Source organism: Vombatus ursinus, unplaced genomic scaffold (genome assembly GCF_900497805.2).
Source record: "Vombatus ursinus unplaced genomic scaffold, bare-nosed wombat genome assembly UNPS02014801.1, whole genome shotgun sequence".
Taxonomy (NCBI): Eukaryota; Metazoa; Chordata; class Mammalia; order Diprotodontia; family Vombatidae; genus Vombatus; species Vombatus ursinus.
The window spans coordinates 23,634,639-23,660,770 of record NW_020954579.1 but is presented as its reverse complement, the minus strand read 5'-3'; the positions used below and the strand labels follow the sequence as shown (position 1 = coordinate 23,660,770).

General features: G+C 35.3%; 1 protein-coding gene across 1 annotated transcript in view; it reads right to left on the bottom strand.

Annotated features, from left to right (window-relative positions):
- Positions 1–25,260, bottom strand: part of LOC114051176 (ATP-binding cassette sub-family A member 9-like) — an 83,804-nt gene extending 58,544 nt beyond the window's left edge. Inside the window, 13 exon segments of the mRNA XM_027873391.1 lie at positions 470–609; positions 6,371–6,461; positions 7,117–7,255; positions 7,469–7,588; positions 7,807–7,982; positions 9,172–9,282; positions 14,828–14,886; positions 15,670–15,739; positions 17,228–17,261; positions 17,935–18,128; positions 19,299–19,500; positions 23,370–23,472; positions 25,207–25,260. Of these exon segments, the coding sequence (XP_027729192.1) occupies positions 470–609; positions 6,371–6,461; positions 7,117–7,255; positions 7,469–7,588; positions 7,807–7,982; positions 9,172–9,282; positions 14,828–14,886; positions 15,670–15,739; positions 17,228–17,261; positions 17,935–18,128; positions 19,299–19,500; positions 23,370–23,465 (1,432 nt within the window). The 5' untranslated portion in view covers positions 23,466–23,472; positions 25,207–25,260.
- Positions 25,261–26,132: the final 872 nt, after the last annotated feature.

Sequence of the window (26,132 nt, the reverse complement as noted above, 5' to 3'; positions counted from 1 at the left end):
TCTCTCTCTCTCTCTCTCTCTCTCTCTCTCTCTCTCTTTCTCCATATGTAATTTACAATTCTAAATCAGATAGCTTTCTGACAATGTAATTCAATGCAATTAAATAGGAAGTTTGAAAGACAGACTAAATATCTGCAAGTCTTAATTAAATGAGGATATATCCCAAAAGAGTTTGGCCCCTGGAAGCTGACTCTTTGATTTGAAAGTTTCCTTTCCTTATGTAGGGAAAAATCCAACTTTTCCCTAGTCTGATGAGGTATAACTAAAAGATGTAAGAGCCCATTCTTCCTCATAAGAGAAAGTGGCACCACTTCAATGCAGGACTCCAGTTGAGGCCCCAGCAAGAGGTGAGAAAGATAGTTAAGGCACAACAAAGACCAGACTCAATACCCAGGTACCAGATAGTGTAGACCAAGCTGGAAAAACAAGACAATGACACCACTAGAAAACATTCTACATAGTAAGTTACCTAGAAATTTATCAGTCCTTTCAAATGGCAAAGTATACACAAGCTTTTCTTCACTTTCTTCCCTTAATTTGGCATCAGGGATATGATGTTTAATGAGAGATGTTATTGTCTCAGAATCACAGTTTTCATTCTTGTGCAAACTGATGGTTTTGTTAAAAAAAAATTGTTAATATTGTGTACTTACCACCACAACCTTGAAAAAAAGAACTTAATCTGTATATATCATTTTACTAGGTTTTATGAAAGATACAAATAAAATGTCCTTGTCACTGATTTTGAGAAATCTATAATCTATTTCTCAGATTTATTGACATACAATTGAGCAAAATAGCTCCTAATTATTGCTTTAATTTTCTCTTTATTGGCAGTGAATTCAACTTTTTCATTTTTGATACTGATAATTTCGTTTTCTTCTTTCTTTTTTTAATTAAATTAACCAAAGGTTTATCTATTTTATTGGCTTTTTCATAAAACCAGCTCTTAGTTTTATTTATTAGTTTAATGATCTTTTTTTACTTTCAATTTTGTTAATATCTCCTTTGATTTTCAGAATTTTTAATTAGGTTATTTAATTGAGGATTTTTAATTTGTTCTTTTATTAGCTTTTTTAGCTGCATACCCAATTCTTTGTTCTCTTCTTTCTCTATTTAATTCATCCAAGGATTTAGAGATACAAAATTTCCCCTTAGTATTGTTTTGGTTGTATCCCATAAATTTTGGTATGTTGTCTTATTATTGTCATTTTCTTGGATGAAATTATTGATTGTTCCAATGATTTGTTGTTTGAGCCACTCATTTTTAGGAATGAATTATTTAGTTTCCAATTAATTTTTAATCTATTTTTTCCATGGCCCTTTATTACAGGTAATTTTTATTACATCCTGATCAAGGATGCATTTAATATTTCTGACTTTCTGTATTGGATTGTGAGAATTTTGTGCTCTAATACATGGTAAATTTTTGTGCAGGTATCATGTACCACTGTGAAAAAGGTATATTCCTTTCTATCCCCATTTGATTTTCTCTATCATATCTAATTTTTCTAAAATTCTATTCACCTCCTTAACTTCTTTCTTATTTATTTTGTGGTTAGATTTATCTAGTTCTGAGAAGGGAGGTTGTGATCTCCCACTGGTAAAGTTTTGCTGCTCACTTAACTTCTACTCTAAGAATTTGGATGCTGGGGCAGCTAGGTGATGCAGAGTAGATAGAGCACCAGCCCTGGAGTTCAAATCCAGCCTCAGACCAAATACTTAACACTTACTAGCTGTGTGACTCTGAGCAAGTCACTTAACCCCAATTGCCTAAAAATTAAAAATTTAAAAAATAAAAAAGAATTTTAATGCTATACCACTTGGTGCATATATGTTTAGTATTGAAATTACTTCATTGTACCTTGTAGCAAGATGTAGTTTCCTTCCTTATCTCTTGTGAGTAGATCTATTTTTGCTTTTTGCTTTGTCTGAGATCAGGATTGCTACCCATGCTCTTTTTACTGAAACACAATATATTCTGCTCCAGCCTTTTACCTTTACTCTGTGTGTATCTCTCTGCTTCAAATGTGTTTCTTTTAAACAACGTATTGTAGGATTCTGGTTTTTAATGCACTCTGCTATCCACTTCCATTTTATGGGAGGGTTTAACCCATTCACATTCACAGTTATGATTACTAATTCTCTATTGCCCTCCATCCTATTTTCCCCCTACTTATACTTTTCTCTCTCCTTTCACCTTGTTCCTCCTCACCAGTGTTTTGCTTCTGATCACCACTTCCCTCAGTCTGCCCTCCCTTCTATCAGCCCCCCATCTTTTTTCCCCTTTGCCCTCCTACTTCCTTATAGGGTAAGATAAATTTCTATACCCAACTGAATGTGTATGTTGTTTCTTCTTTGAGCCAAATCTGATGAGAGTAAGATTCAAACAATGCTCACTCCCCTCTTCATTCCCTCTAATACATCTTTTGTGCCACTTCATGTGATGTAATTAACCATATTCTGCCACCCTCTTTCCTCTTCTCCCATACAATCCTTTTTTTCACCCCTTAGTTTTTTTAAATCATCACATCAAAGTCAACTTATACCCATACTCTCTATCTATGTATACCCCTTCTAATTGCCCTGGTAGAGATACAGTTCTCAAGAGTTACAAGTATCATTTTCCCATGCAGAGATGTAAACAGTTAAACTTTATTGAATAACATTGTAACCTATTTTTCAGAGACACATCACAGCCATGTGACATAATCCCATCATTAGAAAGGGCTTTAGAAATCATTCAGTTCAACCTTCATTCCCACCCCAACTTCCTTAGGCTTACAGGACTCTTCCCACTCAGCATTACTATCCTTTTCGAGTTAAATCTTTGATCAATTCATTCTATGATCCTGCATAGGTATTCATTAAGTATTCTATAAAATATGGATTTTGCCTGATAATTTTGGGGAAAACACAGTGCTAATGGGTAAAAGAGAATGTCCTTTCTTCTCTTCCCTATATACCACCTGAATTCCTTTTGATCTTTCAAAATCCAATTGAAATGCTACTTCCTTCACAAAGCCTTCTCTGGTTGCATCCATTTGGAGCAAAGAATCTATTGTCATTCACATAACAGTTTATTTTGTATTTTTATAATGCAATTATGTTTTTAAAAAATGAAAAATTTTGATTCAACTTATTATGCAAACTACCAACATATTTCCACTTGAGTCTTCACAAAGATACAATCCCTGAAAGCAATTAAGTAAAACAACATAAAAAAGTGATTGTGAAATCTTGTAGTAAGAGAGATGAGAGACAGTGTGCATGTCCAGATATCCCTCACCAGAATTATACAGGAAATACACCAAAGAAACTTAAAAGAAAAACTCCAACAACTAATAGTGGGAAAAAAAGGAAAGAGATTCTCTGAATGAATCAAGAAAGTTCTCAGGAAGGGAGAGGCAAGCAGTGCAGAGAGACTGAGGAAATGCACAAGCAAATAATATAATAAAGAAACCCATAATATGACAAAAAAAGGATTATGAGATAAAAGAATTCCAGGATAAAAGAACTGGATAATGGTATGGGGAGTGCAATTAAAGCTGTGAATGAAAAAAATCTCTAAAGGAGAATAGATAGCATAGAGCAGAAGCTGGAAAACCTGGAAAGCAGTACCTTGAAAAAAAAAGAAATGGATAAGAAAGAACATAAATATTCAATGGTATAAGAAAAAGCAGAATAAAACAAATAGAGGGAAACTGGAAGAATATAGGAGATAGCTACCATCAAATATGACTGATCTGGAGAACAGGTCATGGAAACAATCTAAGAACCTTCTATTTGCCAAGAGAACATGATAAAACAAGGAATTTGAATAACCTACTGAGGAAATCCTAAAATAAAATTGCTGGGTTATATTGAATCCAAAGGCAAACTATAAATTTATATAATACACAGTCACCACCAGAAAGGAATCCTAGATATATCTCATCAAAAAATATGGTCATCAAGCTCCAAAATCACCAGACTGAATAGAAAATATTGCAAATGAGTAACAGACAGATTGTACAGTAAGGGGCACCAGTCAGATACAAAGAGAACTGTCTATTGGCTACCTCCCTACCGACTAGTCAGGCCTACAGACGTGCCCATGTTTCCCTCATACTCAGAAAACTCTCACTTGATTCAACCATCTTCGTTAATTATTACCCTATATCTCTACTCAGTTTTGTGACTAAACTCCTTGAGAGGACTATCTAAAGTATATGCTTCCGCTTTTCCTTTCATTCTGTTTTTAACTCTTTGCAGTCTGGCCTCTGACCTCATCATTCAACTGAAAATGATCCCTTCAATGTAATTAATGATTTCTTAATTGACCTCTTCTCAATTTTTATCCATCTTGATCTTTCTACAGCATTTGATATTATCAATGACCCTATTCTTGATACTTTCTTATCTCCAGGTTTTCATGATGTTCACCTCTCCTGGTTTTCCTCCAAACTCTCTAAACAGTCTTCTTTCTCCTTTGCTAGATATTCATCCATCTCATACCCACCAACCATAGGAGACCTGCAAAGCTCTTTTTCCAGGTTCTCTTCTCTTCTCCCTCTATGTTATTTTACTTGATGATCTCATCAGCATTCAGGGTTTCAATAATTATCTTTATGTAGATGATTCTCAGATCTATTTGCCCAATGCTAACTTCCAGACTGACCTACATTCTCACATCTTCAACTGCCATCGCAAGACATCTCAAACTGGATGTTTCATAGACATCTTAAACTCAAAATGTCTAAAACTTACCTCATTGTCTTTTCCCTAAACCCTCCCTTGTCCCTAATTCCCTTTTAACTGTTGAGAGTATTACCATCCTCCCATTCTCCCAGGCTCACAACCTAGAAAGCATCCTCAACTCCTCATCCTCCCTATCCAATCAATTGTCAAGTCATCATTTCTACTTTCACAAAATCACTTATATATGCTCCCTTCTCTCCTCTGACATTGAAACCAACTTGGTGCAGGCCCTCAAATGCAGAATGTTGTAATAACCTGTTGGTTGGTCTCTCTGCTTCAACATTCAAACTCTCTTCACATTCAAATCCATCCTTCACTCCACTGTCAAAGTGACCTTCCTGAAGCAGAGGGCTGAATATAAGATTGCTTCCCCTTCCCTTATTTCCCCTCCCCCCTTACAATTCAATAAATTCCAATGGCTCCCTATTACTTCCAATGTCAAATAAAGACTTTTCTATTTGGCTTTGAAAGTCTTTCATAGTCTGCCTACTTCCTGTCTTTCCAGTCTTCTTACACCTTAGTCCCCTCCAATCTTCTTGCTGTTCCTCACACTTGACAACACATCTCTTAACAACATTTTCACTTGTTATCCTTCATGCCTGGAGTGCTTACCTTTCTTATCTCTGCTTTCTGGCTTCCCTGGCTCTCTTCCAATCACAGCTGACATCTTACCTACTGCAACATGGATTTCTTGGGTCTCCTTAATCTTAGGGTCTCCCCTCTGAGATTACCCTTAATTTATCCTAAATATACAATGTTTACTCCTTTATTGTGTTCAATTCAAGTTTACATCCTTCAAGTTTCACTTACTTGGCCAATTTATATGGCAGATTTCCTGCCCATTTCTGAAATCTTATCATGAAAAAGCAAGAGTTTGTGACCTTGTTGAAAGATAGCTAATAATAATATTGGGAAAATTGTCATATGAGAGTTTTTGTTTTTTTACTTTTTTAACTAGTTTTATCACATTTTGATTTGTTCTGTTGTTCCTTTTTTCCTGTCAACATTGTTTTGTGTATGAGCCATTTTACTTGTCAAAGAGTCCATTATTTCATTGAGCTTTTTCATTGTACTTTCTCTGACAATGCTTAAGTTTGTAATCTTGAATTCTTCCTTCAAATATCTTATTTCTGTTCTAACTTTATTTTGTTTTTCTTTTAGGTTTTTTTTTGCAAGATTTTCCCAGTGAGAATTTCTTTTCTTTTCTTTGTTTTTCTTTGTATTTTTTCATATATGTATGTGTATAAATACACACGTATATGTGTGTGTATATACACATAAGTAATATTTTCCACATTTGTCGTTGTCTTCATGTGATATGGATCTGGTATTTACTCATAGACTTGCTCTGTATCACCTGGCTAATTGTTTCTAGCTTACTCCACATCATTCTGTAAGAACATCTATACCACCCCTCCCCACCCCCACCCCAACTAGTTTCAAAGTTCCACGTGAGCAAGGTATCTTATCTAAGTCTTATGTCTTATGTCTTATCTAAACCTAAATCAATGCTCTACACATAGTAGGTGCTCAAAGAATGTGCCTCATTTAGAATTGACTTGCTTATACTATTTTGTTATAGCAGTATGGCCAGAATATATCCCCATAGATTTTTTCCAAAATGCTATACCTTAAATGATATCTAATCCCCCATTTCTTCTTCAGAAACAGAGAAGAACCTGCACACTTCAACTGTCCATTGGACAGAAATACTTTCCTATCTGAGAAGAAAGAAGTGAATGAAAAAGTAAGTTAAGGTTTTTTTCATTTACTTTAAAGAAATAATGAGAGAGGCAATTCACTGGCATGCTTATAAATAATGGACTATGTGGTCTAGCTGCATTTAATGTAAAAATTAAAATTTAAAATTCAGGATTTAGGCAGGTGCTCATTGAAACTGATGTATTCAATTTTTGGTTATGACTTCTAGGTTCTTTCTATGCTTTCTATAACCTTTTGTTGTTGTTGTTTCATCAAAATTGTGTTGGGGAAAAGACCTTAAACTTAGCAAATAACTTAATTTTTCAAATGAATACATATCAACATGTTCTAGGTTTTTTAATAGCTCAAATATAAAGTCTGACAGCTCTGGGGAAAATAAACATTCTCATCTAGTGTAGCCTGTCAAGAATATTTACAATAAATTATTTGCCTTGTTACAGTGGGACCAGTATTGACTGAGATTCAAAGTGCTACCATAAAGCAGACACACAATGTATAGAAATAATTGTAACGCCAGGCATGTCTCCTAAACCCTGCCAATCCCACATTCTTTTGATGTCTTTCATTTCAGTTCTCAGCGTAAAAATAACCTTAGGTGAGACTAACTGCTCACACAAATTCTTAATATGAGAACAATAGGAAACCAAAACTCACCAGCCAGTATATCAGCCTCATCCATGAACTGTGTACTCAAGAGGATCCCTTTTTCTGATTTATGTTCTTTTAGGAGGTTCCATACTTGATGCTTTGAAAAGGGATCCAATCCAGCAGTTGGTTCATCCAACAACAAAACCTGTGGGGGTTAAAATGGACTTTCCAATTTCAAGTGAAATTCTTTCAGAGACACAAATTATAAAACATGTTTTTCAATTGGACTTTTAACTTTTAAATTGCATTTTCATATAGTTTCCATCTTATCTATATTTAATAATAAAAGAAGAGCATGAACTTGCACCAATAACATTAGATTCTTCTATGAATCATCTCCAATTGCAGCTTTTCTTACTTGAGGATCTCCTAAAATGGCCATCGCAAAGGTCAGCTTCCTTTTTTGTCCACCACTTAGATTTTTTGCAATGCTATCTTGAATGTTTTTCATATCCAATTCCACAACAACTCTTTGTACCTAATCAAGAGAGTAGATCAAATTCAAAAACCAGAGACTCCTTAGCTTAAGCTGTTTTCTTTTTGCTCACCATTAAACATGGAAAAACTTTTTCTTGGACTTTCTGGCCCAAATTTATCATAATTTAATTGCAGATGGATATTTGAGTAGAAATAGAACCAGATTTCCTTATATGAATAGTTTCCATCTCCATCACACCAAGCCTAACGTGCTCCTACCTCTTGTTCCACCTTCTGTGGCTGAATCCCTTTAATTTCAGCAAAGAGCTTGAGGTTTTCTTTCACGGTGAGGAAGTCAAATTGTACATTGAATTGTGGACAAACACCAATTATCTTTCTGATTTCTTCCAAATCTGCTTTGTCAGAGAGTTTGTTGTTATAGATGGTAGCTGAGCCTACAAGTAGAAGTTTAAACAGAGATAAGGGTAGGAAGTGGGGAAGGGAATAAGCATTTAAATAACTCCAAGTGTGCACCAGGCACTGTACTAAGTGCTTTTTACAAATGTTTTCTTATTGGATAACATAAAAATACTTTATCAGTCTGGCTTTTGTTCATGGGGAGGGGGATAAAGTAAAGGGGTGGAGATCTCTTACTACATATATTCTATGAAGAAGAGATGTGCTATTTGAAAAATAGCATAAGAAAGCTTTTCTGTGTTTCCCTCAAGGATAACCCATCAGTCAAGCATTCTCACAATGGGTATGTGTTTGATAATATTTTCTTGGTCATCCTTTTTTTGGCTGTAGTATTTTTTTTCTTTTTGTCCCCCCAGAGTCTTTCTTTTTTTAGATAACTGGAAAACTCTTGCCACAGAACCTTTGATTTTTTTTTTGTTCTTGTTGCCAGTAGCATGGATTTATTTTCATGTAATTATCCTGACTTAAATCTTCTTGTCAACTTCATCTTAAAAAGCTGACCAGATTCTTCCTGATTAAGCCTTGAATGACCTGATAGTAGAATTATTGCAGTGTTCTGGGTTTGGGATAAGGATGACCTGTGTTCAAATGTCCCTGTCATTTACTAGTCAGATGACCTCGAGCACTTGCCCAAAGATTTAAACTCCATGTGCCTCAGACAGCTTCCTAAGATTTGTCTACTGTGTCACGGGTAGATTGTGTTTTATTGACAAAATCACATGTAAAGAAATATAAGAATGCACATGTCTTAATAACAATTGATGGCCCTATTAAGAATCCCCCTGAGGGGCTTCATCTTCTGGATTTGGTTCAGAGTGAACACTCTCAGACTACACTAATTTTATTGAGAATCATCAAAAGATAATAGGAACCAATAATTCTTTATGAAGCCTTTTCTGATCATTGACAAATACGAGGTCACCTCTATAAATTACTTGTGTCTCACTCTTAAAGCCATCCTACTACCTAGCTTGTTCCACCTCCATCTTAGCCCCCAGCTGAGTTGTGTAGAGCCTCCATAGTTTTTCTGATATGGACTTCTGTGCTTCAGATGCTTTGTGAAGGGCTATTTCTACCAAGTCGTGCAACCTCTTCACATATATATATATATATATTTTGAATGCATAATAACCTTCTGTACATTTTGCCTTTGCCTTGATTTCTCACCTTCTGTTGGAACAATCAGTCCACTAAGGATATTTAGCAGTGGTGATTTTCCTGCTCCACTGTGACCAAGTATTGCAGTGATCTGGCCTTCATAGATGTCCAATCGCAAACCTAGCAGTAAAATGAAAATGTCTTATTTTCAGGCTGAAATACTAACACTAGAAATATCATTATGTTGAAGTTTGAGGGTTTAGGGGTGCTTGGACCCCAAAATCATGACACACAGATCTTGCCCAAAAGAATTCAACCCAAACCTTCTTTCAGCCAAAGACAAGGTTTATTAGAACATCCACCATATTGGCCAGACTCTTAAGGAATCTGAAAGTTAGTGAGCTATTGGCTAGATTTTAAGAATCTGAGCACCTTAATGGAGACAAGATGGACCTTATATACAGAAAGACTGTTGGAGAGATCTAGGAGTAGCCAAGTAGTCTGAGGTACTGTGTGGTAATAGAATGCCAGGGACCTGGACCACGTGGCCAAGGGAGAATGGAGTTTAGCTAGGATTAAGGATGGGAAGTGGCCAAGGGCCAGAGGGAGATAAAACAATGGAAGGCTAGGCTAGGTTAAAGATAACAGAGAATTGGGAGATTAGGCATAGCCACAATGAAAAGCCAGTTGATAGGATTATAGCCTCAGATGAACCAGATATTTGGCCATGTGAGAAAGTCCAGGGTTTTCTTTTCTGGGGTCCAGATCCCAACCCCATCAAGTATATTCTTGGGAAATATTCAGAATGAGAATATAAATTTGTTTAGTGCCCAGTTCTAATAATCAATGATTTTGTGGTGTTTTCATAGTCACTGAGAGTAAAAGGAGTAAACAGCTTAGATAACATCAAGTATTTCTTCTAAAGATGAACATATGCTTCAAGGGGATGCAACAAATGTTTGTCCTCACTGATAAATCAATGAGAAATTACTGGAGGAGGAGGAATGACCATTTGAATCACTACATTTGACTTGCTGAAGACATCATGTTAAAAAGCATGGAAGCAAGCACACAGCCCTACTTCATTCCATTGGTGACTGAGAAAGCATGAGAGCATCATCCATTATGCAAAAGCCACGCAAATATGCTATTATGAAACTGGCATACAATACTGATGAACTTCTCTGGGCAACTCTCATGACTGACAGTATCAAAAGCCTCTCTCAGATTGATGAATATTGGGTACAGACCTCTGTTCTGCTCCTGGCATTTCTCCTAGAGTTGTCAGGCAGTAAATACCACATCAACCATTCCTTCACCCTTTCTGAAGCCACACTGGCTTTCAGGTAGATGACCATCTTTCAGGTGAAGGATCAGCTTATTAAGGAGGACTCTGGCAAGAATTTTGCCAACAATGACCAAGAAAGACTCTCCTATGATTGTCACAGGACAACTTATTTCCTTTTCCTTTATAGAGATGGGTAATAGAGACATCCTTGAACTCCTGGGGGATAAACTCATGTTGCCATATAACACAGAAGATTTCAGTCAGCTTTTGTATAAGCAGTGGACCCTCTGCCTTATAAATCTCTGATGAAATAGAATCAGCACCAGACACTTCACCACATGAGAGGATATTAATGACATTCAAAACCTCTTCTTCAGTTGGAAGTTTAGACAGAGAGGTATTGACTTCAACCTGGGCATATGGTCAATGATTTCAGCATTGGTTGATGGTGGTCTGTTGAGAACACTGTAGAAGTAAGTATTTAGCCCATCTTCTCCAGGATCATATCCTTATCACTAATCAGTTTGGCTCCATCAGTGCTGAATACTTGAGATGTACCAGAGATCTTTGACCCATAAATAGTCTTGAGGGCATTATAGAAGTGCTTTGGTTTGCTACTGAGTATGAAATTTAATTTTATCTGTCTTTTCAGTGACCCAAGAATCCTACATCTCTCTAAGCTTTGCTTGTACTTTACTTTTGATGGAGAAGTTGAAAGGAAATAAAATAAATGATAAGCCAGTGATCAGTGATCAGGAGGGGCAGAATGGAGTGGCAGTGGAGTGAAAACAGATCACTTCACTTATAGATCACATTCTATCTCTTTCACCACCTTATTCTTGGTAAAGAAAGGAGTGAGGGCCAGGAGGAAGGCAGGAAAATGTATAAGAGAATATGACATAGGGAAATGTACAATTAATAGTCATAATAATTAATATGAATGGAATAAACTTGTCCATAAAACAGAAGAATATAGCACAATGGATTAAAAAGCAGCATCCAAAATATATTCCTTGCAAAAAGCACACTAGAAACAAAAATACACAAAATTACAATGAAGGGATAAAGTAGAATTCAGGTAAACTCATAAAAGCAAGGGTAACAATATCTCAAACAAGAAACAATAAAACCAGATGTAGGTTAAAGAGATAAAGGGGGAAATTTATTATACTTAAAGGCATCATAGACAATGGAATAATATAATAATCAGCATATGTTCATCAAATTGTATAGCACCTAAGTAACTAAAATAAACCTTAATCAAAATATAGGAAGAAATAGGGCATAAAACTATAATGGTTGGAGACTTTAATGTACCTCCTTTCATACCTGGATAAATATAATCAAAAAATAAAAAAAAAAGAAATTAAGGCCCTAAATGGGACTTTAGAAAAATTGGACATGATGGGTCTCAGCAGGGAGGTAGCCAGAAAATAAGGAGAGATTGAAAGTGATAAAGAGAGGGATAAAAGGGACAAGACCCTAGACCAGAAGAGAGGGAATGAGATCCAGTGCACAAATAGAACACAATAGAACACAATTTCCTTGGCAAAAAGAAACTACTCTTACTTCAAAAACTGGTTCAAAGTAGGAGAGATTGGGTGAAAATGTCAGGAGAAAGTAACAAAAGTGAAGGAAAGAAGAAAAGATGGCCTCAGTTTTCTTAGTAAATATTAAGAATGTCATATGCTATGATACAAAGGGTGGGGCAATGGCATGCTGGTAAATACTTAACAACCAGCTCTCCAAAAATATATATACCAGTAACATACACTTTTATGTTTTATTTGTCTTAGTAACATTTTCTCCATCATTTTCTTAAGTATAGATAATCAAAGAAACAAAAAACCCCAAACAAACCCTGATTTGTAACACTTGCCCATTTCTGAGGTATAAATATTAACAGTAAAGATTTAATAATCAGTTCTTATTAGACCCTACCAGTTGGTTCTAGCATACCACTGGATAGAGGAGACATTGAGGGACTGAGGAGAGAGGAATATGTATAGAAGCTCCATTGTTGGAGTATGATAGAGAATCAAAAACAAAAGAACTACCATCAAGCTGTGAGACTCAGTTGAAATTAGATAACAAGAATCTGCAATGGGCACAGAGTAGTTGTTATTTCCTCCAAGGACCTTCAGCCCCATACAGAGTCGGAACTGAGAGGGCAGATGACGAGGATGACCTGCAGATAAGATTTGTCAGAGCAAAAATTATAGAAGGACCAGAAAGCAAGGAATTGAAGGGTGGAAGACAGTTTATAAATTAACTAGTTAATTATGGAATTGAGATTGTGAATATCTAAAGGCCATTGATTGTGAATTCTTAAATTAAAAAATTCAAATACACAGGAAAAAAATTTAAAGATGAAGGGGAAATAATTTGAATTTAATTATTTTCTTTTAAAATGTAAATATTTCTGATCATATGGTTTTATTTGATTTTTATTTTTTATTTTGTTTGCTTCTATTTGCTCAGATTGATTTTAGTTTGTAAAAAAGATACAGAAGAAATTATTTAGTGACTAACGATCTTTTAAGTGAAATTTTGTCAAATAAGAAAGCCATACCAAATTCAGTTATGGGAATATTGAAATAAGTTAATGTCATAGAATTATAGAATGTTAGAGGTAGAGGAGACCTTAGATATAAAATATTATAATTCTCTAATAATATACGAGGAAACAGATTAATTAGTGAAGTGATTTGCCCCAGGTCATAGATATAGCTCATAGAAAAATCAGGATGAATAATTATGTGTCTTTATATAACATTTAAAGTCCACAAAGCACTTTTCTCATACTTCTATGAGATAAGTGGTAAAAAAAAACATTTTTATTTTACAGATATAGATAATGGATTTCAGAAAGATGAAATGACATGTCTGGGGTCACTCAAATACCAAGGACTGGAGCCAGGACTTTAACCCAGATCTTCTGATTCATTGATTGATGTATAGGTAACTTTGTTCCAATCTCATTTCTTTCAGTAACTAACTATGTAGCCTTGGGTAACTACTAAGAAATAAGCTAGTGCTCAGCCGCTTGATTTAAGAATATCACTTTGACAACTGTATAGAGGATAGATTAGAGAGTCAAGAGTCAGAATGCAGGAAAACCAATTAGGAGGTTATTGCAAGAGTTCAGGAAGAAGCCTAAATTAGAACAGGGGATGTGTAACTGGAGAACAGACAGATGTGTGAGAGAAATTGTGGAGATAGAATTGAAATGATTTGACAAGTTATAATAGAAGGAGTAATAATTGGATAGAGAAAGTAGTGCATGAAGGAAAACAGTCCAGAAGTTCTTAGGTTATGAATGTGCATGACTAGAAAGATAATGGTGCTTTTGACAGAAATAAGAAAGTTAAGAGAAGGAGGGAGTGGGTTTTTCGTGGGGAAAAATGAGTTTTATTCTTGGGTATGCTGTGTTTGAGATTTCAATAGGCTATACAGGTGAAGATATGTAGTAGATAGTCAAAGATATTCGGCTGGAGTACAAGACATTGATAAATTATGACAACTAATTAGATGAGAAACAGACAGACATAGAGATGGAGAAAGATAGAGACAGACAGACAGACAGAGAAAAAGAGAGAGCCCACATGGTAGGAAGCAGAATGTGGATGATAATTATTCAAAAGAGAGAGAAAGATGGACCAGATAAGTAAGAAAAACAATAGCATCATTAAAATCCCATTGAGGAGAGGAGAGGCTGGACGAGGGGGTAATCACTGCAGAGAGGTCAAAATGATGGGTCTAAGAATGAAAATATCATTGGTGATCTTAATGAGAGGGATATTTATCAAGTTGTGAGGTTCGAAGACAGAATTCAGGAAGCTGAGAAGTAAACGAAAGGTAAGAAAGTGGAGGTAATGGGAATATACAGCTTTTCCTAGCATTTGGGCTATGAAAGTGAAAAGAGCCATAGAATAATAGTTTGAGGGAAGTCAATGAAGTATATGGGGTGCAGGAGGATGAGTAGATATAAGTATGTTTGTAGACAATAGGGAAGGAATTAGAGGAAAAGGGGGTGATCAAAAGGTCATATTATGAGGAGATAAAAGGGAGTGGATCAAGAAACTAATGGAGACGTTGACTTTGGAAAAGATAAGGGCTTTCTCTTCTTCTGAGACGCGATGGAAGGAGGAAGGAATGGATGGTGATGTTGAAGGGATTTAAAGTGAGGAGAAATTAAAGTCTGGAACAAATGGCCTCAATTGTTTTCTCAGTAAAATGTGAAATGAGATCTTCCACAGCAAGGGAGAAGGAACATGTGATATAGGTAATTTGAGGAAATTAGCTAGTATTTGGAATAGAACTATCTGAAGAGGTAAGATAGAGAGTCAATCAGGGAAAAGGGGGAGGACTGATTTATAGCCATTACTGCTATAACACTTCATTTAAATGTCAATAAAACAATATTTTCCTCTTTACCTTTCAAAGCTTCCACTTTCTCAGTTTTCCCTTTATATTCTTTCCTGATGTTTCTGATTCTGAAAGAAAAGAGAAAGTATACACAAGGAGAAGGTGTTCAACAATGGTAAATACAGCAGATAGGTCAAAAGAGATGAGAATTGAGAAAAAATCGTCAGATTTGCTATTTAGGGATTATCAATCAACTGTCAAGATCAGTTTCAGTTGAACAATGAGGTCAGAAACCAGATTGAAAAGAGTTGAGGAGTTAATGAGAAGAGAGAAAATGGAGTCTACAAGTATAGAAAGATTTTTCTCAGAGTTTAGCTGAGAAAAGGAGGAGAGATATAGGACAATAGCTTAAGGGGATGATAGGGACAAGGGAAAGTTTTTTAAACAAGATGGAATCTAGGGAATGTTTGAAGGTGATATGGAAGGAACTCACAGATAGGAAGAAGTTTAAGAGGAAAGGAAGGAAGGGCTCAAGTTGGAATCTACTGTAGAAGACAGAGGTAGATGGGAGTGATAAGAACATGTGGACAAGGAGAAGGACCATCTCCTTTTCAGAGACTGGAGGGAATAAGGAGCAAGTTGGGGCTGTCAAGAGGTTTTAAAATGGAGATAAGGAAAGAAGAGGGAATTCAACTCCTATAGCCTTAATTTTCTCAATAAAGTAAGAGGGGAGGTCCTCTACAGAGGGAAGTTGAGGATTATATGTATGAGAGGCTTGAAGAGAGTAGAGGTTTGTAGAATATGCCCTTCATGTAACAGAGCCTATTTCCCCTCAGATGATCATGAAAAGTTCTGTGCTTCCATATCTGAGTTGTTACTAGTTCACCGCAGGAAATTTGAGTCTTTAGGACCTGGCCACAGCTGTTCCTATTGCAGATAGGAAGGTGTTCAAGGGCAGGCAGGACACAACTACATCAAGGCCTAAGGCAGGAATCAAATGATAAAGAGCATGAAACTTCCCTGGGCTGCTATAGTGCTGCTTTTTCAATACCTCCTGAAACTTCAATGCCTACACTTCCCAGCAGGGCAAAGACCAGCATGGATTATAAGATGCTTGCTACCCCTACTTCTTTCTTCTTCTAGTCTTCTTCAGAAGCCTTTTTCAAAGCCCCCTGCCTCAGAAACAAGTGGTTTGTCCATCCATAGCCTCTGGACAGGACTTTTTTCCCAAATGATTGAGTCCTCCTGGTTCCCAACTATTTTATGACAATGGTGGGCCAACAACCCCTTATGATAACATTAGATTAAGCTGTGTAGCAATAGATAATAATGATTATTGTTTTTGTTCAGTCAGTTCAAGACATGTCTGATGCTTCATGACCCCATCTGGGGTTTACCTGGCAAAGATACTGAAGTGGTTTGTAATTTCTTTCTCTAGCACAATTTATAGATGAGGAAACTAAGGCAAACAGGATTAAGTGACTTGCCCAGGGTCACACAACGAGTAGGTGTCTGAGGCCAGATTTGAACCCAGGAAGATGAGTCTTCCTGCTCCAGGTCCAGTGCTCTATCTACTGTGTCACCTAGCTGCCCCTAATAATGGTTATACTGATAGTTAAACATCACATAATTCCTATATATGGCTCTAAATTCTTTGAAATATAGCTTCCAAATTGTGCAACAATTATAAAGATTATATTTACACAGTTTCTTTGATAAAGAATTAATTTTGATAAAATAAATATGGGGTGAGAGTAAGCAAAGAATTCAGGACAATGCTGAGATTATGAATCTGGGAGATCTGAAGAATAGAAGAGCATAAAATTAGCTGTAATGGGCTCAAAACTCAGAATCCATTGATAAAACTGGAAGAGAAAGCCTCACCCTTGAGCAGAAGTTTTTGCTACATTTAGCAAAACCATCGAAAGCATGATTCAAAGAAGAAAACAATCATTTTCTAAAACAGTAGTCTCCAATGTTTTTGCTCAACACAACCAAATAAGTAAAAATATTTGAGCATGTAGCTCCAGAATATGTATATTTACTTATTTATAAATGACATACATGTTCTATGGTACTAATAATTGTATATACTATACAAGTTGCACATTTTTTAGAGGAAGAAAAAAAGATAAAATGATATTTGATTTTAGTCATTGTGGGAGGGGAGGTCACGGGTTTATTGAGTGAACGAGTATCATAATCAGATCTGTGCTTTAGGAAAAGTCAATTGAACAGCTATGAGCAATGGATTGGAGTGTAGAGAGATGTAAGAGAAGAAAAACAATCAGAGAGCTATTGCAATAGCCTATGAAAGATGAGAGACTGAAGGTTATATTGATGGTGGTGGTAGCTACATAAATGAAAAAAGGGGCATTTATGAGAGATATTTTAGAGGTAGAAATCAGCTAGACTTGCCAATTGATTGTGTGGAGTGCAGGAAAGTAAGAAGTTATATGACACCAATACTGTGAACTTGGGTGACTGAAAGGATGACAGCATTCTAAACAAGAAACAGGAAAGTTCAGAAGAGCAGGGAGGGAAGAGGAGATTTATGCAGGTGAGGTTGGAGGGTAGATAATGGAATCAAATCTGTGATACAGATTACAGACCATCCATTTATATGTACGTGTGTATGTGCAGGGCAGCGGTGGGGGGAAGGAGGAGAGAGACAGACAGACACACACACAAAGACAGACAGATCAACAGACAGGGAGGCAGCATGATACAGTGGAGAGAGCTTGCCTTAAAACCAAGAAAACCTGGGTTCAATTCCTGTCTATGATACATCTTGGTTATGTGACTCTGAAACTCTGAACAAGTTAATTACATTCTCAGTGCTCTAAGCAACTCTCTAAGATTCTAAGTTGCAGAGAGGATGCTGGCTTGCATTGATAGAATTTCCTTGACAGTGAATTCTCTATACAAAGAAACCACATACTCAGTCCCTATTCATAGTTATCCATATAAAGAGAAAGTAAAGAAGCTGGGAGGGGAAAAATACATACATACACACACACACACATCCATTTCATTAATAACTTGTTTGTTGAAAGTTGCCCAGTAAGAAGAAACTATTATTTTATAAAAACTTATCTGAAATGGGATATACATTGTGCCCTCTGTATCATATATCTCCTTCTTCCAGTCACCCATCTAAGTCTTCCATGGCTTACTTTTTTTTTTTCAAGCATGGGAAAATTATCTCCATGGTCTTTGTGCTCCTCAATAAGTGGAATTCTGGATCCCAAAAAAAGCTTCAATTCATATGAGAAAGTATCATGAAAGATAATCCCCACAATTTCGGTCCCGTTTTCTTTAATTATTACATCTATGGCTTCTTGATCTAGGGTTCCAAATACATTTATTCCTGCCATATAGAAGGGGAAAAAACTGTAGATGATTATTAGGTGACTCTTTGAACATATACACATATATAAATATACATATACATATATATACATATACATATATATACATGTGTATACACATACATATATACATATACATGTATATATACATATACATATACATGTATATATACATATACATATACATATATATATGCTAGTATATGGAGCTCAAATTTTCAGACAAGGGCAGAGGGCCTTTCCTTATCATGAAAGTGTTACAAGAAAAAATAGTTGGCGTATTTTACCCTGCCAGGCTTACAAACCAGTTTGGAGGTATATAAACATTCCATAACATTTGACTCAGTTATAACAAATTCATTCAAATAGATAGAATATGGTGGATCTGAAATTTGGAATGACTTTAAATTTCAGTCAGTGAGTCAATAAACATGAATTAAACCCCAGACACTGTGCCAGGCATTGTCAGGTAGGAATAGGTTTTCGTAAAACCAAAAAAACTATGTACTCTCATAGCATTTCCACATGACACAAAACACAAATCTAAGTGCCCAAAGAGAGAAGAAAATGGACCAATTGGCCAATTGACTATGACATGTTTTTGTTTTCTCTAGAATTTTTGTTAGCCCAATCAGAGAATGAGATGAGGATGGTTATAGGCCCTGTTGAAGTGCTCTGTCATTTGGAAATTAATATGTGGAATATGCTTTGAAATCTTCCTCTGACATGATTTCTTTCTTTCAAAAAAAAAATAGACACTTATTCAAATTAGACCTTTTCCTGCCACAGGTGGAGATTGTAAATATTGCATTCTTATTAAATCCATACCCATGATTGAGTAAGAATGTCAAACCCAAATTCAAAGATGTGAAACTGTAGGTATATTAGTTCCCTTTTGCCATAAATCTAAGTTTAGAAAATCAGAAGAGAGAATTCTTTGGAATACTGAAATCCCTAAATTGGATTGTACTTAATTAGTTGGGAGTTGAAATAAGGTGCACACCAATTTTTGTTGGGTATAAATATAACCTGATTTTGTATACATTAAAACACCTAGGAAGTTATATAAATAATACATTTATATTGAACCGTACATTAAACATTTGTGTCTTTTGTAATAACCAAAATAATAACATCAGGTATTCCCACAGGACTGGTAAAGAACATACCTTTCATAAAAGAAGTTGATGTTATTTTATCTATTATCTGTTGAGTTGTTTTGGAGATGGGTGTATATGCAACCTCAAAGTCAGAATCATTAAATCTATTTATGGGTCCAAGATCCACAGAAGGCAGCTCAGAAATCTGAATAACACCAAAAATCGATAGTAGGTACAAGTGAAGAACTAAAAATGAAGAGCCGAGCCATTCCTATATGGCAAAAGAGAAAAGTGAAATCAATTAGAATGTTTGTTGAATTAATTAAATATAGCCACAAAGAGGTCAGTGATGATCAAGCACCAATTTTATTCCCCCTGTGCTCTTACTTTCAAATCAAGTATTTTTAGGCAAAAATCAATTAAAAACTAGAAATAATTCTTGTCATCATGGGGTTAACATTCCAAGACAAACACATTTATAGACACAGACATAGTACAGAACAGTAACAAAGGTCAGGCAGCATTGTATAGTGGAAAGAAAAATGGATTTGGAGTCATAGGACCTAGGTTCAAGTTCCACTACCTTACTACCTGTGTGACACTGGGCAAATAACTTCATTTTGCTGTATCTCTGTTTCCTTCTCTCTAAAATAAAGAGTTTGCACTAGATGTGCCCTAAGGGCCCTTCCCAGTCTAAATGCATTATCCTATGATTCAAGGCTGATCTTCAGACCAGGGACATATAATCCCTATAACTAAGAACACACAAATAAACATGTTTTTCTGTAAAGCAATAAAGACAATGACTCAATATTCAGTACTTTATGGTTTATAAAAATGCTTTTGCTTCATCTTCAAAATACGTGTTTTTCAAGCATTTTGAGTTTTGCTTTGCTCTTTATATTTCCTGTTCATTTCCAATTTGCATTATCCTTCACAGAGAACTTTAGTGTTTTTAGACCTGGACACAGTACTCCAGATGTTATTTGACATGGGGAATGAGAGTTGATAGTTCTTTAACAGTTCTAAAATTCTTAAATTGGATCATAGATGTAGAACTTGAAGGGACTTTAGAATTATGAATCCAACTTCCTCATTTTGTATATGAGGAAACTGAGACCCATAAAGGTTAAATGACTTTCCCAAGGTCACCCAGATGGTTTACGGTGATAGAACTGGGATTCAAATTTGAGTCCCATGACTCTGAGCTCAGTGTGTTTCCATCATGCTATTGATCATCATCTGCTTAAGCATCCCAAATTGTAATGCTATGGACCCAGTCTCCTCTATTTCCATGACAGGTGTTTTCAAGTATTTGAGGAGGAGGAATTATATTTATTCTGCTTGACTTCAAAGAGTAGAAGAAAGAGTAGTGGGTGGAAGTTCCAAAGATTTCAATCAATGGTTTTCATTTTGGATCAATGAATAAGGAAAAAAACCTTTCTAAATATTAGAGTGGTCTAAGTGAAGCATGGGGCAGCTAGGTGGCACAGTGGATAGAGTGTCACGCCTAGAGTAAGGAAAATTCATCTTTGTAAGTTCAAATCTGGCCTTAGACACTTACTAGCTATGTGAACCTGGGCAAGTCACTTAACCTTGTCTTTCTTGGTTCCTCATCTGCAAAATGAGCTGGAGAAGGAAATGGCAAATCACTCTAGTATCTCTGCCAAGAAAACTCCCAATGGGATCACAGAGAGTCATACACACGTGAAAAAAGATTCAACAGCACAAAAGAGCAGAACAAGCTGATTCATAGCAATGAGTCTACCATCACTGGAGGCCTTCAAGTAAAGAGATTTTATAGACAAGGGTTTTTAACCTGGGTTCCACAGACCACTAAGGGATCTGTAGGATCGTAGGGGTCAATTAATTTGTTTTTTTTTTTAATGTAATAACTGAATTTCAATATAATTGGCTCTATTTGTAATTTTAAATATGTTATTTTTATGCATTTAAAAAATTCTTCTAAGATGAAGTCCATAAACTTTACCAGAATACCAAAGGGGTCTATGACACACAAAAAAGATTAAGAGCCCTCATTCTACACACCACTTGCTAAGAATGCTTAGAAGACTTCCTGTTTGGGTAATGATTTAAATACAGGGTTTCTGAGTTCTCTTTCTGGATCTGATTTTCTACCAATTATTCTGCAGGGCTCAAAAGAAAATGAGGACCAAAGGATAGCAATGATAGAGGAATAGATTTAGGCTTGATGAAAGAGAGCTATTCAAAAATGAAATGGAAAGCCTTGAGTGGTAGAGATTACCCATTACAAAAGGCATTTCATAAAAGGCTAGATGACCATGCATCCAACATGTAGTAGAAGCAGATTCTTGTTCAGATATGGATTGGACTCTTTGGCCTCTGAAGTGCCCTGTAATGCAGAATATTGGTAATTTCATGATTTCTGTCCACTACCCAGAAGTAACTGGACTGTTGCATTTTTTTCCTACAGCCTTTCTGTGGTCAGATGTAGTCACAAACATAATACAACACAAGAATTAGTACTATAGTAGAAATAGATGACAGAGAAAGAAAGATAGAGATAGAAATAGAGACAGATATACTATATGCATACATATATGTAATCTACATATATACATACATATATGTGTATACACACACACACTAATGCCCATATACCTACACACAAATATCTATAGTTGCTGGTCACAGTGACCAAACCCTAGGACTATAAACTCAACACAGTAACAAGGGCATCAAGATCAATAGAATATGCTAATTTAATTATATTTTGTGGCCATTTACAGCATACATCAATACATAAATGGATCTGTAATCTTATTGATGTGGGTATTCTCTCCATCAGTATAAATAATAAAAAATAGCTAGCATTTTTAAATTTCCAAAGCATTTTATAAATGTTCTCCCAATTTATCTTTACAATAACTCCTGGAGGTAGGTTCTATATAATAATAATAATAGTAATAAAAACAACACTTATATAAAACTTTTAAGGTTTTCAAAATGCTTTAAAATAATAATAATAATAATAGCAAACATTTACATAGCACTTTCTATGTGCAAGGGATTGTTCTAAGTGCTTTAGAATTATTACCTCATTTGATTCTCACTACAATCCTGAGAGGTAGGTGCTATTATTATCCCCATTTTACAGAAGAGGGAAGAAAGACAGAAAGAGATTAAGTGAATTTCTTGTGCAGGGTCACATAGCTAATAAGTGTCTGAGGCCAATTTGAACTCAGATGTTCTTGACTCCAAGTCCAACACTCTATGTGCTGCCTTTTCACTCATTTTCAGAATGTTAGAAAAAAACTATATTGTGCTTTCAAAATGAGTAATCACTGTAAAGACAAAAAAAAAGAAACCCAATCCCTCTGTCCCTTAGTCTCTGTCATTCACATTTTTTTTAATAGATCATCCTTCTTACAATTGTCTTAATCATAATGTATTTGAGTGGGAGCAACAGAGACTACATCTACATTTTCTCAATTGTAAAATATTGATTTTAAATAAAGATTAAATTTAAGTTTGATTACAGTTTTGTTGCTGTTGTGGTTGTTGTTGCAGGCCCTGAAGTTCTGGGCTTATGCATTATGGGATAGTTTGATGAGATACACAAAGATTAATCATTTAGAGAAGATATTAGATATTTTTAGATAGATATTAGAAGATAGAGCCCTAAAGACCTGGGCTCAGACAAATACCAGGCCCATGACTGTAAGCTCTAGATAAATTGATGCTCAGTGTATATCTCCTAACTCCCTCCAGGGAGCTATCTCATTGGTTCCTGGAAGTTTATAGAGGGAGGAGCTACATATGCATTAGTGGAGGAATGTCCATGCTGAAAGTGCCTTATACTGAAAAAAAATCACAGCTCTACTTACACACACATCAAAATGGGGAGCACTTCTATTCTACTTTATAAAAATGTATAACTTATTTTTTGGTGATTAAATATTTTTTATTTGTGATATTTTAAATTATTAATAGGGCCTTGTTCTGCAGCATGTGCAAATAATGGCATAGTCCAAAATCAAATAATCCAGGCTGCTCATTATAAATTGAGTTAATGGAGAGCTGTAAAGAAGAATTCACACTATCTGGAGAGTTATAGCTTCCCATCCCAAATATGAGAACATAGACTTTTAAGCATACCCATAAGCTTTCTCTTTTCATCCTCCATTTTTTAAGGATATTCTTATACAGAAGGGCTCGAGTTTGCTGACATATACTTATCTCTCTTTTATTCATTTTTGACCTGCTTGTGACAAAAAAAAAGAGAAGAGGAAACAAATTTAGTGAGACATAAGTTCAGAGTTGGCAGGGGTGTAGAAATCTCATGCAAAAGAAAAATCTGAGTCATATTTATCCTAAAATTAAGTTGTTTACTCATCAAGTTTTCTAATGCATTTTTCAGCACTTCAGATAGATTAATTTCACTCAACAGTTCATTGAAAACATTAATGAATTTGACATTTCCTCTAAAAAGATCATCTTACCATAGGACATTTTATGTAAGATAAATTTAGAGATGGAACACAGAGAATGGGAGCAACAGCAAATTCCTTTTCCTCACTGTCAAAGAAGTCAGTATTCAATGACTAGTCTCTCTCTCTCTCTTTCTCTTTCTCGCTCTTTCTCTTTCTCTTTCTCTTTCTCTTTCTCTTTCTCTTTCTCTCTCTCTCTCTCCCTCATTCACAAAATAGTAAAATACTAAATTTGCCAAAAAGCGTTCTCAAAGGATAACACTTATGTACATCTGATGGCTGTTGACTAAAGAAAAGAAAATAGTGAAATTTAAGTGGAATTTACTCAATACTCTTCTGAATGTCCAGTAAGATTCAAGTACTCTGGCCTTTCTCAATTACTTTATAATTCAGTATTGTGATGAATGAGGCATAACTTGTGGCACCAAAAGAGCTAATTATTCTCCACAAGTATATGTTCAAAGTTCCCAACATTTTCTCTGGGAACACATCAAGAGAACACATTTGCATGAATGCCAAAATAATGAGTTCAGGTCATTTTATTTTAGAAGGTGGCTTCTATTTTAATAAGCTTCTATTCAGAGATTTTTGTTCTGTCTTTAGTTAGATATTTCTGAGCTGGACCCTACAGTCCTCTAAATTACATTAGCAATGAGAAATTAGTTACTAGATGAAGAGATAATAATGTCAGCTAGAAATAAAAACTATTTAACAAAAATCTAAAATTTTCTCTTTTAGACTAAATGGATACTTCATATTCAAGGAATAATGGTGGTCTATTCTTTAAATTTGTGTAACATGATAATGAGAACCAAGCATAGAAAATTTTCTGTTTTTCTATCTATTTATCTCTCTGTCATCTATCTATGTCTCTGTATGTCTATCATCTATCTCACTATCTATCCATCTGTCTGTCTGTCTATCTCTCCTCTATCAATCTATGTCCCTAAATTTTCTATGTGGAAAAAGTCTCTCTAGGGACCTCAGCAATTTCCCTTAACAGTCTTCTTAAATTCATGAGGAAGAAGCAACTTGTTAGAAGTTTGCAAATCCTCTTTTTATAAAATACAGGGTTAAAAAGACAAAGATGAAAAATAACCAGAAATAATGTCAAATTAGCTCAAGCTTGAATGAATGTACCTTGAACATAATTCTCTAAGGCTATTCATTAGTGAATTTCATCTTATCCCTATATTCTTCATACTCTGTCTACATATATTAAAATAGAAAGGTAGAAACCAAAAAATTCAGCTATTATATATATGTGTGTGTGTTATATACATACCATATATAAAAATGCAGATATTTTTGTCCACATGATAAAAAATTTCAAACCACTCAAACAATTTATTTTTACACTTTCTATTCAGAGATCTTATAATAAGTAGACTTAGGCTGAGAGAATTCATTCACTCAGTTGGTTCTCTTTGTAGTACCTACTACCCAAAAGGCTGAGAATTACAGGCATTTTATAAAACAAACAAGAGAAATAGAGATTAACTTACAATCAGGAAAGCCAGAGCAAGGAATCTTGAAATACTTTTAATCCATCAGTCTCTTTAGATCTTAGAGATTTCAAAGTCTTTTTCTTTCCAAAATATTTTCATGTTTGTCCGTATTGAATACTTCCTATTCTGATTGTTTTTGGAAAGAGGTTAATATCTGATTTCAATCAAGCAGCCAAAGTGACGTAATTTGGGCTATGACTTTTGGACTGTGGCCCATTATTTCCCTCCTCCTGTCAGTGCAGAGATAGCATTTACAGATAGTTGGCTGGACATAGTATTCCACAAGGAAGACAAACACCACATTTGTTCTTTTGGCTCTCTGCTTTCTAAATAAGCAAGAAATAGCAGAGTTCAAGTAGAGAGAGTAGAAAACAGAAGGTGGTGACCTCAATCTTTAAAAAAAAGTAAACAGACATAAAATAGGAGCAAATTTAAGTGGAAACAAGATGAATGGCAAGGAAAATAAAGCAGTGATTTTTAAAATTCCATAAATCAAGGTAAAAAGTAACATATAAGAAAGTTCCATCTAAAGGATTAGCTTCATCTGAAACAAATGCTGCAAACCATAATAATAATGGAATTTTTAAATGGTTCTCTTGAGTTCACTAACTATTTTAACTTAACATATTTGCTTTACCTAATTTGCTTCTTTGAGTTGCAACAATAAACCTGTGAGTGAGCAGTGTTACTAACTAATAACTAACATTATTGCCATTTTATAGATGAGGGGTAGGTACAAAGTGGCAAGGTGACTTGCCCAAATTCATACAACCCATAAGTCACCAGAATTTGAACACCCATTCTTTGAACTGAAAAATCCAGAGCTTTTTTTTTATTATGCTTCCACTCAACCCTAGATCCCACTTGCCACTTCTCTACTTTCCATTAAAGCAAATGGAGAGAAAACATAGGAACTTTACACA